At 60.7% G+C, this 16,935-nt stretch overlaps 2 protein-coding genes across 14 annotated transcripts; both read right to left on the reverse strand.

Annotated features, from left to right (window-relative positions):
* Nucleotides 1–56: 56 nt before the first annotated feature.
* On the reverse strand, nt 57–4,304 carry SPATA2L (spermatogenesis associated 2 like). Of its 3 annotated transcripts, none has more exons than XM_017662247.3 (3): nt 4,066–4,304; nt 3,583–3,894; nt 57–1,925 (listed from the first exon to the last, which is right to left on the reverse strand). In XM_017662247.3, the coding sequence occupies exons 2-3, from the start codon at nt 3,883–3,885 to the stop codon at nt 975–977; spliced, it is 1,254 nt and encodes a 417-aa protein (XP_017517736.1). In that variant the 5' UTR covers nt 3,886–3,894; nt 4,066–4,304; the 3' UTR covers nt 57–974. The 3 variants fall into 3 exon arrangements, with proteins under 3 accessions (XP_017517736.1, XP_036849831.1, XP_017517737.1); XM_036993936.2 differs by lacking the exon at nt 4,066–4,304 and adding an exon at nt 4,018–4,039; XM_017662248.3 differs by lacking the exon at nt 4,066–4,304 and adding an exon at nt 2,221–2,336 and having other exon boundaries at nt 3,583–3,851.
* A 1,951-nt stretch (nt 4,305–6,255) lies between these two features.
* On the reverse strand, nt 6,256–16,915 carry VPS9D1 (VPS9 domain containing 1). Of its 11 annotated transcripts, none has more exons than XM_073226807.1 (17): nt 16,782–16,894; nt 16,192–16,292; nt 15,622–15,658; nt 15,400–15,475; nt 13,969–14,058; nt 13,700–13,862; nt 12,234–12,345; nt 12,098–12,160; nt 11,646–11,698; nt 11,449–11,536; nt 11,198–11,283; nt 10,509–10,969; nt 9,339–9,468; nt 8,977–9,188; nt 8,636–8,732; nt 7,204–7,311; nt 6,256–7,053 (listed from the first exon to the last, which is right to left on the reverse strand). In XM_073226807.1, the coding sequence occupies exons 1-17, from the start codon at nt 16,878–16,880 to the stop codon at nt 6,960–6,962; spliced, it is 2,070 nt and encodes a 689-aa protein (XP_073082908.1). In that variant the 5' UTR covers nt 16,881–16,894; the 3' UTR covers nt 6,256–6,959. The 11 variants fall into 11 exon arrangements, with proteins under 11 accessions (XP_073082908.1, XP_073082909.1, XP_073082906.1 ...); XM_073226808.1 differs by having other exon boundaries at nt 7,204–7,260; nt 13,969–14,061; XM_073226805.1 differs by having other exon boundaries at nt 7,204–7,308; nt 13,969–14,061.
* Between the last annotated feature and the right edge of the window lie 20 nt (nt 16,916–16,935).

Raw genomic sequence — 16,935 nt, forward strand, 5'->3', positions numbered from 1 at the left:
GAGGGGAGATGAGACAGATGGACGGGCAGAGCACCCAGTGAGGGTCCAGCACAGAAGACAGGCACCTGCCCTCCAGTCCTGTGGGCTGAGGGCTCCTGGGACAGCCCCCTGAAGGGGCTCTACCCGCCTGCCTGCCCTGGCCTTCAGCCTGCCTCAGGGTGGCTGCTTTATCCCTGGGCCCAGGATGGGCGAGTGCAAAGCCTGTGAGACTCCCACCCTGCCTTTCACAGCCGATGTAGCAGGGCAGCTTCTGAGATGCTGGTTACGTAGAAGCTGCCACATGCCACCTGCAAGGGGAGTGACACTCCTGACCTGTCCAGGTCCCTGACAGTCACCCACCTCCTGCTGCCTGTCCAGAGAGCTCTTGGGGCTCTTCACTCTGGTTTGAGATCAGGTCATTTCTTCTCCCCACTTTCCTGCCCAGCTGTGACAGGGGCACATGGAGCCCATCTCAGGCCAGCACTCAGCTCATTCAACACTGGCCTGTGGCAGTCACAGGAAGGGGCCAGGCCAGCCATGTGCCTGGCAGTGCCCCAGACTGGTCCCAGCAGGGCTCATGCTCACAGTGTCACCTGCAGCCTGAGGACACCTCTGTAGAAAGAACCCCCTGGACACCTGGAGCGACCAGGTCAGGAGCTGCAGGCCAACCACTGGGCCCTTAGGGAGGGAGAAGGGAGAGGTGAAAGAGGGAGGGCGAAGGCCCTTCGTGGGGACAGGCTTGGTGCCGTGACCAGGACACACAGGCGTGCGTCTGGGGACTGGAGTTCAGCTGGCCCAAGGCAGGAGCTTCCTGTGGAAGGCAGGACCCCACCTCCCACTTTGTGCCCCCCACCCCCACCCCAGCTGTGCCCAGGATTCCTGGAGGGGCAGGAGAGGCGGGTAAGCCAGTGGCCCAGGCTTAAGGAGGGACATGGCCCAGAGAAGCACCACAGAAACTGTCTCTGGAAAGCCCTCAACCTGGCACCTGGCTGGGCCTAAGGCTGGGCACTGGGTCCATCATAGAGCAGGGTGTCCACCTGGGCACGCTGAAGCCACAGGCGCTGCTGAGTGTCACCAAGCAGTGCGCGCAGAGTGTGACCCAGGCGGCAGGCAGGCAGGGCAGTACAGTGGGCAGCATGCAGCTGGCAACACGTGTCACAGCAGAGGGTGGGCAGGGTCCCAGGGGCCAGACAGCTGTGCACCTGGTAGCCAGGGTGCTCGAGGATGGGCGTATGGGCACACTGGGGGCTGGCCTTCCCAGGGGCTCTGGGAGCAGCCAGGTCCACAGGCTGACAGGGCAGCTCTCTGCGCAGAGAGAGGAAGGAGAACGCCTCAGGCTCCGGCTCCAGCTCCTCCAAGGCCCCGTAGGGCGGGCTGCTGGCCCTCGGGGGCACCTCTGCCTCCGTAGGCCGTTCCCAGGCTCCACCCCCGGCACTCCAAAGTTTGGCGCTCTGCTCCCAGAGTGAAGGCCTGTAGGCCAGCTCTGAGGAGGGTGAATCCGGGCTTGGCGAGGGCCCACCATACAGGCTGGCCTCCTCTGAGCCCTCATCCTCCTGCAGGTCTCGGTAGAGGTCCACCTGGGCGTGGTACATAGCCGGGGAGCCCCGGGGGGGCAGGGGTGGTGGCTCTTCTTCTCGGGCCAGCCGCTGCTGCAGCCAGGCCACACAGGAGGCCACATCTGCGCTTGCCCGCCGCGCCTGCAGCAGCTCCTCGGCCGGCAGCACGCTGGTGCCCAGCTGTGCCAGTACTTCACCCAGGATCTCACACTCCAGCCGCAGGGCAAAGCAGCCCAAAGCCACTTGCACCAGCTGGCAGGCAGGAGGTGGGGCAGCAACCATGAGGCGGTGGTTGTCCCTGAGCACGTAACCCATCTTCTGGAAGTTCTGGACGAGGAGGTCCTCAGAGAGTGCGGCTTTCAGCACGTGGACGTAGGCCCCCGAGAAGGTCTGCGGGGAGGGGGAGGGGCCTGGCTGGCAGCTGCCACACACCTAGAGGCCTGGTCCTGGCTGCGTGCTACCCCTGCCTCGGCCAACTCCAGGGGCCACCACCCTCGCTCCAGACGGTGACGGGCAGCTCTCACCTCCGTCCAGAGGAGCACCCCCACTCTGAAATCTGCTGGGGCAGCCTGGGTTCACCAATCAGGTGAAATAAAGAGCCCCTGTGTGGAGAAACCTCACTGCCTTGGGGTCCCCTCTCCTCTCATCCCTGGGGATTCGCCACTCCACTCCATCTCCAGTGTACCTGCTGCGCAGTCACGCGAATGCCAGCGCAGGGACTCGTCTGCGCCTCTGAACAGGCAGCCTCCTGAACACACTGCCCTGAACGTGCTCCTCCTGCCCCTGTCCTGACAGCGCTCCCTATGAGAGCAGAGGCCACTTGTTTTCCCCAGCTGTGTAGCGTTCCACCATGTGGATGCAACACCCTATTTCTTAGAGGCTCTTGTGCAGCTGGGCTGAGAACCCTGGGATAACAGCTGAGACGGTGCTCCTAGACTGCAGTTACATGAGAAACTGATTGTGTGTCTTTCCCAGATCTAAACTTCTGTACGTCTGGGACCTATGAGCATTCCTGTACTCACAGTTTATGACAATGCTTCCCTCAGACTGAGTACTATTGTACGCAAGCACTGTACTCAGGGCTTTGCATTCACCCCCCTCAACAGAACTTGACCTGGACTGTTGTGTCAATTTCAGAGGAGGAAATGGGTTCAGAGAGATCAGGTAACTTGCCCGAAGCTACACAACCAGGAGGCAGAACCAGACCCCATCCAGACCTGCCGAACACCGAAGCCCATGGGTGCGTCAAGTGTAGGCCTGTTTATTCTGCTCTTGGCCCCACCACAGGGCTGGCTCTGCTGGTCTCCTGCCCTCCTGTCTGAATGGATGTGTGAAAGGCCTAGAACCTCAGACCAGCAGGTGTCCTCCTAGAGCAGTGGGCTCCAGAGCTCACCCCTTAAAGGAGGCTGTCACTGCCATGGCAACCAGTGGAGGCAGACTCACCCATGTGCCCAGTGACATCAGCACGTTCCTAATATTCCAAATTAGCTCAGAGCCTCGGCTGCCTGCCTCTCCTGTCGACCTGAAGCTCTTCCAGAGGGGCCAAACTAGCCTTGGACACAGTCTGTCCCTGGGCTGAGGGTGAGCTTAGCCCCCCAGGTCAGGCAGAGGCCCCTGCAGCCCCTGCCTACTTCACAGGGGATACACCCACCTGACATCATCTCCTACAAATGGGATCATCCCCCATCCTGAAGGGATTAGAGCGACCATGGAACCCCAATTCTATGCACCTGTCTTAGGATTTCTAGGGCAACGGGGGTCTGTCTCAAGGCCACTTTGGGGAGGGTAGTGATGCAAGCTTTAGGGGGTAGAATTCCCCCAGGAGGTAGGTACCCAGGACCAGTGTGGCCTCCACCCCATGTTCGCAGCTCTGAACATCAGCGAGCTGCCCCGACACGTCCAGGGCCCCTTGGGCGCCCTGGTCCCCGAGAGACTCCCAGGCTCTAAGGACACCTGGAACTCCTCAGTAATGGTGGCAGTCTTCCCATAGGTGCCCAGCCCCCACCAACCTGACAAGGGGAGCCCCCTCAGGCCCCCGGCGCCCTACCTTGATGGTGGTGAACTCCTTCCTCCACGGCAGCAGATACAGGTGCACGGCGGCCAGTTCCAGCAGCTCGAAGGCGCGGGCCAGGCCGCGCAGCGCGGGGGCCAGGTCGGCGCGGCCCCATAGGCCGTCGGTGAGCAGCGCCAGCGCGTCGTCCTGCAGCGCCCCGTGCAGGTCGAAGTCTTCCACCAGGATCTGCCAGAGCACCGCGCGCAACGACGGGTCCCCGCACACACCCGCGCGGCCACGCCGCAGTTCACGCTCCAGGCACAGACGGTAGTCCTCGGACAGCGAGCTGCTGCCCATCCTGGCGGGCTGGGCAAGGCAGGGGGTCAGGAACCAGGCCCCTCCCCGCCCGCTGAGCGCCCCCCCGATATCTACAGCGCCCCTCTTCCTGGGGACCTGCGCCGCGAGTGAGCCCCCCTCCCGATCACAGACCACTTCGCCTTCCAGATCGTGCTGCAGACCGGCGGGCTAACGCGCTACCTGCCCGTCCCCAGCGGTCCCCGAACGGCAGCCGAGCCTCGGGCCCAGCACCGCGCTTCCGGCGAGGCGGGCTCCGCCCAGGGGCCGCGACGCAGGGGCGGGGCTTCCAGAGGACACGCCCCTCCGCTGCTCCCGCCGGCTTGTCAGCAGCGCGACCTGCGTGGGCGGGGCCTCGGCTCCGCTGGGGTCTGCAGCGGCGGACCCCGCCCGGCTGAGCGTTTGAGCGACCCTGGGCCGCCCCCGGGCCGAGGACAGCGGGCGCCCGACCGCCGTGTGACCCCAGCCGCCGGGAAGCACGCGGGGCCCCTTGTGCGCCCGCGTGGCGAGCAGGCGGGCGCGGGGACCAGCGCCCTCAGAGTGGGAGGGCGACGTCCGGTCTAGCATTTTGAGGAAGCACAGCCCTTTCGACATTTTCATTTCAGATTTCTGGCCCGCGGAATTTTGAGAGTAAACTTCTGCGGGGCGAAGCCATGCACCACTCAATTTGTGGTGTTTCCTGGGCTGCCGCAGTTCTGCCAGCCAGGCCGGACTGAGGACCGAGCTGGCACGCGCCCACTGCGAATCTCCAGATGACGCCAATCCCCTGGACATGGGTCACTCCCACCTGGGAACTGACCTCGCTGGTGCAGGGGGAGCAAACAAGCTGTCCCCACTGAACCCTGCCCAAGTGGAAGACTCGGCAAAGTGACCGACTGCTGCCTGCCTAAGCCGGGGGGTTGGCGCCGTCTGGAAGGCAGCAGTGGCTGGCTGGGGCAGTGTGCGATCACCACACCCCTCTTCTCCCCAGGGATGGACACTGTATTGTGGCTCATGTCTCATATGCCACCACACTCAGCCTTGTCCAAATTTGTAGTTTCCACCAGTTCAATACAAAGGAAGTTCTACCTTGCTTTAATTTGCATTTCTTGGTGTTTTATGACTTTGAACACCTCTTGTGCTCATTAGTTTTTTAAACCTCTGTAGACACCCTGTTCATAGCCTTTCCTATTCTCCTAGTTGGGGCTCCCACACGGTCGGTTTACAGCATTTCCAATGTAAAGAATCGCCTACTTGTCCCTGTCTTATGTAAGAGCCATGGGTTTGGGATGCTGAAGGCCTGGCCCGAAGTCACACAGCAAGGGGCAGCCTGAGCACAGGCCTGTCTGGCCCCAACACCTTGAGCAGGTGCTGAAGAGACAGACTTCACCAGTGGTCGTGGTCCCTGGGGCAAAGCCAACTTGTGCTCCCACTACTAGGCTTAGCTCAAGACACACCTTCCTCCTCCACCTGCTTGTGAAGGGGGGCTTTGAAACCCACTGCCAGGGATGTCACTCCCCACTCCCAAGGCCCATGGCTGGCTGTGATTCACGTTCAGGACTGGGAGACTCAGAGCTCCAAGCTCGCAAGAGGGCACGCAGAGTGCCAGGTGGGCTGAGGACAAGAGCACGGGTGAGGAGCCGAGGGCAGGGCGGGTGGGCCAGGGCCAGCTTGTCCGTTCTTGGGGTACCAGTGGGCAGGGAAGCCCATCCCACAAAGGCTCCTGACAGAGGATAGCTGCCCCAGGGACTCTGGCTCTGCCCCAAGTCACTGGGACGTGTCTGACCTTGGGTTCATGGCCCCAGGTATCCATGGGCCTCTGAGCCAGCCTGCTGGGCCCAAAGCCAGTGCTGCTGCCATTAGGTGCGGCCTGGAGAAGGAACTTCACCTCCCTGTGCCTGTCCTCTCACTGGGTCCTTGTGAGGCTTGGGAACACTGAACATCCAGTTGGCACAGAACATCCAATAGATGCCAACACTTCTGGTTCCCAGGGATCCAGCATCTGGTGCAGTTGGGCCCAAGTCACCCGCCTCCTTGGTGCCAGGCTGCCAGGGGCTCTCCTTCCCTGGCAGATACTGCCCGTGGCTGGGGCTGGCTGCCTGCTTTCTCCTCTCCAGTGTTCAGTCAAGGTGCCCAGGTATGTTCCACAACTGGACAATAAAGGCGATTCCTGACTCTAGGCTCAGGTCCTGCCCAACCCGTAGGCCCCCTGAAGCGTGTCCTGTTCTAGACGGTGCAGCCAGACGGGCATCCCACTCCTACGCAGAGGGCCTTGGCTTGGTGGTGGGTCTCAGTGGTCTCTGGGATAGTCTGGTCTTGCTGATCAGCAGAGGGTGGCTGTGCTGTGTGGCCCTACCTGGCAAGTCCGGTGGGGAACAAGGGAGCCACAGAGAGCAAGACATCAGCAGCCTTTTTATTTTTGGCCAGGTCAGTGGCTGCCCAGGGGCACGTGATGATCAAAATGGGCCGAGGGCTGCAGGGAGGAGCTGACCCTCAAGCTCGCACTATCCAGAAGGGGACTGTGGGGGTGGGAATTGGCCAGGGTCCCAGGATGTCCGATGCCCAGAGGCAAAGGCATCTAGATACCAGTGGGTGCCCAGGGGATACCTGGGCCTTGGGGGGAGAGTAGAGTGGCGAATGCCCAATAAATAAACAGCAAACCACCTGGGATCCAGGTCTGGCGGGGACAGGCTCTCTTTCTGACTCTGACAAGAAACTGGCTCAGGTGGCTCTGACAGTCACCGGGCACAGGAAGGGAGAAAAACAGACCTACCCTCAGCCAGGCCTGTGGCCCCTTTGCCCTTGGGTCAGTGGGCCTGAAAGGCATCAGTGGGCTGGGCAGTAGGAGTGTGCAAGCCTAAGGGGACCCACAGCTCCAGTTTCCCTGCATGGAGCCTCTCAGAGGCTGGGACACAGGGAGAAGGGCCTGGTTTCTGGCAGCTGACTCAGCCCCACCCTGTAAGGGTCAGAGGAGCCTCCTTGAGCCCCCCGGAAGCAGCTGTCAGGACAGGGTTGGGGAGAGAGCGGCATAGTCCCACCACAGCTGGCCACACTGGGGGCACGCCTGGATAGTCCCTGGTGGGTCCCAGCCTCCTCTGCTACCTGCCCAGGGCTCCCGGGGGCAGCAGCTCCACGTAGCGCAGGGCACTCTGCAGCGATGTGAGGCAGTAACCCTCCTCTCCCATCAGGTACCTGCATGGAGGCATGTGGAGGCGGCACCTGTCACCTGGAGGGGATATGAGGCCCCGGCACTCTGCAAGGGGCCGGGGCACATGAACCCCCAACCTGGGAGCACATGCCTAGTCCCCCATGCTGACCCGGCCCTGGGCCAGATGCTCCTACCCATCGTGGATGAACTCCTCCAGGGCTGCACACTCTGACACCAGCTGGGGTAGACCACTTCTCAGCACCACAAAGGACAGGATGGGCAGGAGGTCGTCAGCACCACTGCTGAGCAGAGGCACCGGCAGTTGGTGGGCTCTGGGCACCGGTGGGGCTGCTCGATCCCCAAGTCACCCCATTCCCTAGCCCAGGCCCTGGAGTGGTCTTAGGCTGGCTGGACGCTCTGCGCCCCTCCTGCCTGCTTGTGTCAGGAGCTGGGGTGGACCTGGGTCAGCAGAACAGGAGACCACCCAGGAGCACAGCACAGGGCTGGACCCAGGAAGCCCCCGTGGGGGAGGGACAGGAGACACAGGGGTAGCTGTGACCTCACAAGCTTGCTCCATGGGCTTGTCCAAGCCCGGCGGACAGGATGATAGAGGGGACTGTCCATGTCCCGGGCAGCCTGCTTACTCCCGGGACTGGGTGTCACCCAGCTTAGCACATCAGGCACCCAGACCCTCTGCAAGAGGCATCTAAGTGAGCTGAGAGGGCAGCGAGTGAAGCCCCTCGGGACACTCAGAAGCCTAGCTGGTCTCTGGGAAGAGCATGGGGTCAAAGATTGTGGCTTAAGTGTGACTACCGGGGAGGCTTCATAATCATGAGTTCTCGTTCATGGCCCCTTCCACCTTTCTGGGTACCATACACTTGCAGGGGCACAGACGGCTCCCTCGGAGGGAGCTTATGAGGGCTGCAGCCAGATTCAGACACACTTCCATTTCTGGAACTCTTCTACCTGCAACTACTTACTTAGGAACCAAATGGTGAACTGGTGAAGGGACCAGTGGGAGCCAGTCTGGGTCCCCTAGCCCAACTCTGTGGCTTAGGCCCAGCACCCTGGCCCTAGGTGGGTGGGCGGGGCACCTGTCCTCCTCTCCTTGGGTGGACCTCCTCCCTGTGGATCTCATGTGCAGCTCTGACTTCTACCTGCCCACCACCTGCAGGCCCCTGGGTATAGGTGGGTGCCACAGCCTGTCCACCAGGCTGCAATGACAAGTGCCTTGAGGATGACCCTGGTCCCTGGGGCAGGGTGGCAAAAGGCAGAGCCCTTGCAGGTGCTGAGGGGACGCCAGCCACAGTGGGCACCAGGGCTAGGGCAAGGGGTCCTTGGCCACCAAAAAGCCCTGGCCAGAGGATGGGGGATGCGTTGCCCATAGGGGCTAAAGCCCAGGATCCCTGGTGGAAATGGGCTGGGTTCTGGTGGTGAGCTCTGTGAATCTTGTGGAAGACCGGGCTGCTGGGGCCCTCATGGGCCACACACCAGACAGATACCTGCAGTCCTGTGCCCTGAGCAGGCTGTGCAGGTTCCTCCCCCCAGGCCTCTGAGGGCAGCCCCTCCCTCACCCAGCACCCACTCTACGCTGTGACACCCACCCTCTGTCCTCCCGGGACTCACATGGCGGTGACACCAGGCTGGGGCCCAGCCTCGGACGTGGGCTCCCGGGCCCGGCAGTAGTCCTCGGCACAGGCACACGTGACCCGCAGGGCCCGAACTGTGGCACAGAAGCGAGGCACTGTTTAAGGGGACCTCAAGGGCACCCTGGCACTGCCCTCTCCCAGGTCTTGTGCAGAGCTGGACACCCACTCCCAGGGGTACAGCCTTCACACTTTGTCTAATGGGACAGGACCCCATTTGACAGGAGGGGTGGCACCTCAAGCAAGAGGGTACAGAAGACCACCCTCTGATGGGCCCCTGTCTTCACCAACCACGTTCCTTCTCCAAAACCACTGCCTCACCGATGCACTCCAGCTTCTTCTGGGGGCAGGTCTCCAGAACCAGCAGCCCTAGCTCTTGGGCTGCCGCCCTGTAGGGGAAGCTGCCCGTTCCCCGGGCCTCGGGGCCATCCTGGGGGAGGAGCTTGGGAGGGATGCCGATGGCTGCTGGGGGTGCGTTCCTGTACAGCTCCATGCTCCTGCTCAGGGCGGCCTCCCGGAGGCGGTGCACGCTCCTGGGGTGGACAGAAGCCAGGCTCAGCTGCCCAGGGGAGCTGGAAACACCTGAGGGTGGCCTCAGAGCAAAGCCCCAGAGATCAAGAAAGGGACTGGGGGCACTCCAGTGAGTGGGAAAGGTCCTGTGGGGGCCCGAGTCGGGGCCATACCTGTAGAGGGCCAGCAACAGGGGCCACAGAGGGGAGAAGAAGGGCTCCTCAATGCAGGCCAAGCAGCGGTCTTTGGAGGAGGCCGTGTTCAGGCCTTCAAAAGCCAGGAGGGTCAGCGAGAGCAGCCTGTCTGCCAGAAGCAGAGCCAGAACAGCGTTGCTGGGGGGACGGCTCAGCCCTCTGGCACCGGCTGACAGCCCTCGGAAGTCACCCTCACCAGCCCGGGACATCAAGATGCGCCGCTCACCTGCCACCTCCTCTCCCACCCTCCCAGAGGTAGCCTCAGCATGGGAAGAGCCAGGTGGTGTTCTAGCTTGGTGGGGAGGGGGGTCTGACTGGCCTTTCCTCCACTCCCCCAAACTCCAATGTCCATGTGGCCTGAGATCAGAGTGAGGTGTCTGGGCCCCCATCCCTAAGGGCTCACAGGGTCACACCCAGATCCCCTGAGGAACCAGGGAACAGGCCTGGAAAGAAAGCGAAGGACCCAAACTGCAGGAACCCAGAACTTTAAAAGCACTGAAAGATAAGAAATTTGAGACCCAGGGCACTGGGGGACCTGCCAGGAGAGAAGGAGAACCTGCCAGAGCAAGCGAAGGGGTAGCTCTGGGGGTCCCTTGGAGAGCACGGACTCCAAAGAGAGCCTGCGTCCCTGCTTCGGGATCACCCTGAAAGTCCTCCTCCTTGGAAGGGACTTGATGCCATCTGCTGCCATGGGCCCCAACCTGTAGGGAACCCACATGCTGTTCTCAGAACAGAAAGGGCTGAGGGGTTGAGCCCACCGTCCCCAGAAGGCTGCATGTGCCCGACATCCTTGGTTCAGAATGACATGAGTCTGACCCAGTGGGACAGCCAGGAAAACCTGGTGGCCAGAAGCTCTGAGGGCAGACCCTTCCCCAAGCCAAAGATGGGAATGCACCGGCTGCATCTCCAAAGACAGTGGGGTTAAGGAACCAATCCTGCCATCAGTGCCAGCTGCTATCTGAGCAGGGTGATGCCTGTGGGCTAAGAGGGTGAATGGCCCCAGGGAAGAGGGACAGAGAGGGCTCTACAAATGGGGCTGGCCTGGCAGCCATTCAGAGAAAGCCCTCCTCCCTAGTATTCTGCTGGCCATGGGCTTTAGCCTCAGAAGCTGTCCCCACCAACCCGCCGTCCTGTGGGCGCTGGCCTCACCAACGGCATTGTGGATGTCTTTCACAGTGCTTGCCAGCTGCTCCAGCGACTGCTCCTTCACCTCTGGGAACTGGGGCTCAGGCCGCCCCCCAAGGTTCCGGCCCGACCTCTCAGAAGTAGCCAAGAACTGTTCCAGGTCCTCAAAGGAGCTGTCCTTGCCCAGGGAGTGGGACGTGGTGTGTGCTAGGGGTGAGGGAGGGCCCAGAGGGCTGCTGTCCACTCCTCCGTCAGGAGGTCTGGGCTGGGCTGGGGGCACGCCAGCTGCAAGGCCGTCCAGGGGCTGCAGGGCCAGGCTGGGCTCTGGCGTGGAGAGCACGCAGTAGAGGCTCTGTGAAGGCCGGAGCCGCCGGCTCCCAGGACCCAGCAGCTCGTTGGCGCCCCTGCTCACAATGGGGTACAGCGCCTGGTACACTGCACACTGGAGCCTCTTCAGGAGCTGCGAGATGGGGTGGTCGGGAACGCTGAGGGCAGAGGAACGCCGTGTGGGGGACAGGTGTGCACTGGGCCAGCTCCCCCGCCGACAACCCTGCTGTGTGGCAGCCAGGCCCTCTGAGGAGGTCAGCCCTGAACAAGGGTTCCAAGGGCCTGGGGTAGCCGGCCCCTTGGAGGCCTCACAGGCCCACTGATGCTCCGGCCACCACCAGCTTTCCTTGGGGACCCTTCTCTTGACTGTTTTCCAGCTACAGTACCTGAGCAGGTGGGAGACCAGGCTGGTCACCAGGGACAGGTCCCCGGGGGTCTTCTTGAGCTTGGCCTTCCAGTGCTTTGGCCAGTCCTGGAGGATGGGAGGTCTTGGGAAGAGCATGGCAAAACCGGGACAGAAGGCCACTGGGTCCACTGAGGCTGCCCCCGGGAGATGGGCACCTCACCGCCCATGGCCCTGGGGTGGCAGGGAAACCTCCATACAGGCCTGAGGTCCACACCCCACCCGGTGACTCACGTGGTCTTGCTCGTACTCAAGAATGGCGGCATACAGGGCCCGCTGTTCCTGCTCCTCCGGGGTCAGGGCCACCTGACTGCAGAACCTCCTGGGGAGGAAGGACAGGGCTAGGGGCCTCAGGGCTGGGTGGGCGGGTCACCCCTTAGGGCCCCCACTGCCCGTGCCGCCCCTAGGTGAGGGGGGTGGGGGAGATACACCTGTTGGCGGCCTCCTGGAGCCGCAGCCGGCGCTCCCCCATCTTCCTCTGCAGCTGGGGCGGAAGAGTCAAGGCCAGGTCTGGCGGGGTGGCACTCACATGCCCTGAGCCCCAGCTGTCCCGGCGCCCTGCTGGACACAGGGTCTAGCTCTTGCAGGGCTCAGCCGTCCAGGAGGCACAGTCTGACTGGGTGGGTTGGAGAAGACGGCGGCCACAGAGGACAGGAACCCACTCAGGGAGGAAGGCAGGTCCTGGCCCACTTGCAAAGGCCCAGAGCCAGGAGGGGGCTGAGCAGGAACCATCCCCTGAGGACACGTCTCTCTGAAGCCGGGAGAATTTTGTTCCCAGGCTCTGGCTGTGGCCCCCTTACTCCCGACCCTGCCCTCTTCACCCGCAGCTCAGGATCATCCCGAATTCACCCCGCGGGACACTGAGGATGGGCCAGAAGGATACGGTCTGCTCCCGGGCCTTGGCGATCACCAGGTTCTCCATCATCTGCCGCTGCAGAGACAGGCTCTAGGAAGGCAGGTGGGGAGTAAGGCCCACTGCCTCTCCCCGACCAGCCCCAAACGTCCCTTAGGCTGCTCACCAAGGATGTCTTCTGTGTGGCCTGGCTGGGGTCCAGACGGGCCATCCGGGCCTCGTAGGCGGTCTTCAGCTTCTGATTCTGCAGGGAGGCCTCCTCCAGGGGTGTCAGCTCCCTGGAAATGGTGACAAGCTGCTGTCCAGGCTCCAGGAAGCCCAAGAATGCTCTGGCGGTCCGAGGACCCTCCCTGACCTTGCCCTAAGGTCAGAAGGCAAGGAGGCGGGGACGGGAGCCGGCAGGAAAGGTACAAGACGGGGGAGGTCTGGGCTGGACTAGAGACACCTCTCCTGCTGAAATGTGGGCCCGCTACTGCCAGGACTTAGGATTTTTCAAGAGAAGCTCATGTTGGACCTCTACACAAATCAGTTACAGGTGTTTGGCAACGATGGCATCTCTTTGAAGGCACCATGTGGGCCAAACAGCTAGATTAGTCTGCCACCCGAGTGAGGGATCAGAGCCACCTGACTGCAGCCAGCCTCTCTCCAGACACTGCTCAGAGACGGTCACCAACAGCCACCCCACCACCAAAGCTCTCTGTCCCGTGTCCTCGGGCTTCCGTGGTGTGAGAGGGTGAGCCGCGGGAATGCAAGACGGAGGAAGGAGGTTTCTCCGGGAGGGAAGTCTCGTGCCTGGCCTCCTGCACAGCAGGGCCCCTGAGGCCTGGCCACACGCCGGCCAGAGCAGCCAGCCTTCCTCATTTATCCCACTTGGGATTTGTGCCCGTGTGTCTTGGGGTCCCTCACCAGTTATACAATGTTGTCTGCCATCTTTACTTCAGATAATGCCTCTCTCATTTCTTTCTCCTTTTTTTCTGGAACTCTGATAACCTTATGTTAGACTTCCCATTTCTCTTTCAAATTCTCAGTTTTTTCTTTCTGTGAGTCATTCTGGTTAGCCTTTGACCTTTTATCCAGCTCACTGATTCTCTTTTCAGCTTTGTCTACTCTGCTGTTATAAACTTATCCACTTATTTTTGTGTGTATGTGCTGAATTTACTGGAGGATGTAATTTGTTATTATTTCCAATTAGCTTTTAAATACAATTTTGGTATCACATTCTTCATTTTGTTTCTACTCGGTTCTTTATTTGCTGGATCAGATTTTATTTCTTGTTCCCTACAGGTTATTTTCAAGCTTGCTGTTTATTTCTCTAAATATAGAGAGCATGATCCTTTTAAAACCTGTATCACAACCTGTATCTGGTAACTCTACTTGAGAACTTTTCAGGTCTGCGCCTGCTATCATTTCTTCATAGTTTCTTGATTCTTTCTGTGCTTGGTTTTCTTTGCATGTTACTTATTTTATCCCAGTTGAAGGTGCTTTTCTCCAAAGAGGATCTGCATGTGTTTGTGCTAGGCACAAAGGTATTTCCATTCATTCTGGGGCCCCTTTTAACTGAATTCCCATTAGCTCACTTGGCCTGGCCTCCAAACCCAGGCTCGGTCCACCTTACATTTCGCCCCATCTTACTTCTTAGAGCTTTGTGACTCTGCCACCTGAAGCTTCTGGAAGATCTCAGGCGGCAGAAATGGAGAGAGCTTCCCCCCTTCATCTGAGTACACCCGGCGATGTCGGCTGGTAGGTGAGGGGACAGGAGCGGCCAAGGGCATGGCTGGCTTCAGCCGTGTTCTCCCTGCAATTCATATGCAGCCAAGGGTCAGAATGGGGGCTCCACTTTCCACAGAGGAGACACAGACTTGGTGGCAATGCTGCAGGAAGACTTCTTGCTGGAGACCCACCAAGCTTGGCAGCTGTTGACTGGGCTCTCTCCAGACACTGCTCGGCCAGCTTCAGCATCTTTGAGGTGTCTGGGGGCACAGTCTCCCCAGCTTCTGGGGGGCAAGGGACAAGAAGGCTGGTCACCATCATCTCTATCACTAGTCAGATTCTTGCTGAGATAAAAATAAGGGTGGGGCTACTCCCCCCTCATGGCTGACCGACTGCCCTGACCTGTGTGGGCACTGAATTTGGCCAGCCCAGCAGCTTCTTGTCCTGTTGTTTTGGCTGGACCGCTGGAGCCCTCTCTCCACATAACCAGGCCTGTTCTCCTCCCTGAGGTGGGCCCTGCAGGCGATACAGGCCACCTCCTACCCTCTAGCTGAGCTGGGCCGCACCCTGGTACACCTGGCGCTTCTCTCCAAGGATCACCCCTCCCAGCAGACACACACCGTAGAGCTGTCACCTGAAACTCCCCACTGGGCCCCACCAGCTATAGCTCCTGCCTCACCTCTGGTGCCCATTGCAGTCAGCCCCTCACCACACTCTACTTTAGCTGCCAGACCCCTCCCAAAGCTGCTGCTGCTGCCCCTGCCCCACCCTGGCCCAGGCCATTCTCTGAGTGCTTCCTGGCCTCTCAGGGCCTCTCCCCTGTAGGACACTCCTTGGGGCCACCCCCATGCTCTCTCCCAGTTCTCAGTCTCAGAGTACCAGGCTCTCCTCAGCTCACTGGCGCCCCAGGGCAGCTGCTTCCGCGCCTCCCGCCTCCCCCACTGCTGTGCTCCTGTGACCCTGAGGGTGCTGGACACCTCAGATGGGACATGCTCACAACGGGGCACTCCGAGCCTGCCCCCAAGTCTGCTCCTGCCTCTCTCTGCACTCTCTCCCTTGTTGTCACCCCACCACAGCGGCTCTTTGTCCCCCCAGCACCACCCCACTCCCCCAGCCCAGCAAGTCTGGTGGGGTCCACATTAAAAGAACATCCCCAGGCCCTTTACCCCTCCCATCTCCAGGTGGTCCTCCCACGGCCGCCCGCACTGAGGGGGCTTCCTGGGGGCTCTGCTTCCAAGCTGGCCTTCTCCCTCAAAGCTTCCCCGAACCTCCCTTCACGCCAGAATGACCCTGGGTGTGCACCTTCCGCCCTTCCCCTCTTCCACCAGCCTACTCATCTCGCACGGGGCACACACTCTCATCTCAGGGCCTTCACACAGCTCACTCCTCCCTGGGCTGGGCTGGGCTCGGCTCACTGCCACGCCCCACCCTACCTCCATGCCCTTACGCACATCACACCACAGCAGTGCGGGCTTACTGAGCGCCCCCCCCCCCCCGGCCCCGTTCACCTTTGACTTAATGACCGAGAGGGTGGGATACAGGACACCTGCAGGCCTGGGACACACCAAGGGCTGGGCTGTCCAGTTTGCCCAGCATGGGAGTGGCAAGGCTGAGAGCTGTACCTTTGGTGGCTTCCACTTCTTCCAACAGGACCTGGGAGATATAATGGATGCTCCTCAGGTATTCAGTATACGCCTCCTGTGCCCAGGGAAGAGAAATGGCAGGGGTCAGGCTAACAGAGGCAGATGATTCCATCTTACCTGCCTGGTGCCTTTGTGGGAAGCAGGGGAACAGTAGCGCCTGCTTCTGAGATTCACCTGAAGCACCTGGCCTGAGGTGGTTACCTGGTAATTTCTCCAGGTCTGATCAGTGATATGCTGCCTGGGGCAGATAGTACCTCTTCAGACTTGAAGAAGAAGATGCCCAGCTGGGCACCCATCCCCCTCTCACTGTCATCCTCTCCAGCACAGGAAGGAACTGAGATTCTCATCAGTGGGCCTTGGCAGTCGCTATCATTTTTCACTTTGTGCAACAAGTTTCCTTCCTGTGCAACTCAGGGGAAGTTCATTGAGTGGCTTTAAAAAGTATATTTCCTGGGAGGTTAGTGAGGGAGCTGATGTTGCAAACATTAGAATCACTTTCTGGCTGAGGTTCTGGGAAATCCCTTTCCTGGGCACGCAGGAGTCTAGAACACTAGAATATTGCCACTTTGAAGGGGTGACCACTCTGTTCATGGCTCTCTGTCAGAAAGCAGGGCATTTGGAAACACAGCATGGTTTTCAGTGTTTTGTTCTGCTGCATCCAAGTTCTCAAATTACTCACTTTTAAGTTTACACTTCAGAGATAAGTGTGCAATGGATTCCAGGAAGGATTTCTGACTTGGGGCGGGGGTCCTGCTTCCCTAGAAAACCTACTTGGCGAAAGCAGTGTGTGAGGGGCCAGGATGCCTTTCCGGGGCGTACGCAGCTTCTTCCCTTCCTTGGGCAGCCCAGTGTGGCACAGCCTGCTTTTCCACCTGGTCAACAGCCTTTGGATTAACACCTGTTCTCAGTAATAAGCCACACTCCTCCCCCACCTGCATTTCTTCCCAAGCAAGCTCTGAAGGCCCCTGGAAAGCCGCAGCACGAACGAATCAGCCAACGGTCTTTGCATTCCGTCCTCTATGGGAATTTGATTAAATCTACAGTGTGTGCCCAGAAAAATACACGTACAACATGGAATTGTTTGCCAGATATATTTTAGAGGGCTGCTTCACAGACCCTCTTGAATCCCCATTACAAATAAAACCTCGGATCCAATTCCCTACTCGCTGAACACTGGGGAAAACTGAGCAGGGGAGGGCTGGGAGCTGTCCAAGGTCACAAGCGGACACCCCAGTCCAAAGCCCCGGAGAGCGCCGGAGGGTCCGGACGGCGCCCACCTCCGCGGCCCCGCCCTCGCCCACGCCCGCCGGGCCTGCCGCAGGCGGGGGTCCGCCTGGAGCCCCCGCCTCGCCTCGCCTCACCCGGGGCTGGTTGCCGGTGTCCAGCTCGATGGCTCCGTTGGCCAGCTTCATGGCGCACTGCAGCGGCTTCACCGCGCCGTCCCCGGCGGCAGTGGCCATGGCGCCGGGCTGGGGAGGCGGTGGCGGCCGCCGGGGGGCGGGGCGGGCGCCCGGA

This window comes from Manis javanica, chromosome 17, assembly GCF_040802235.1.
Source record: "Manis javanica isolate MJ-LG chromosome 17, MJ_LKY, whole genome shotgun sequence".
Classification (NCBI taxonomy): Eukaryota; Metazoa; Chordata; class Mammalia; order Pholidota; family Manidae; genus Manis; species Manis javanica.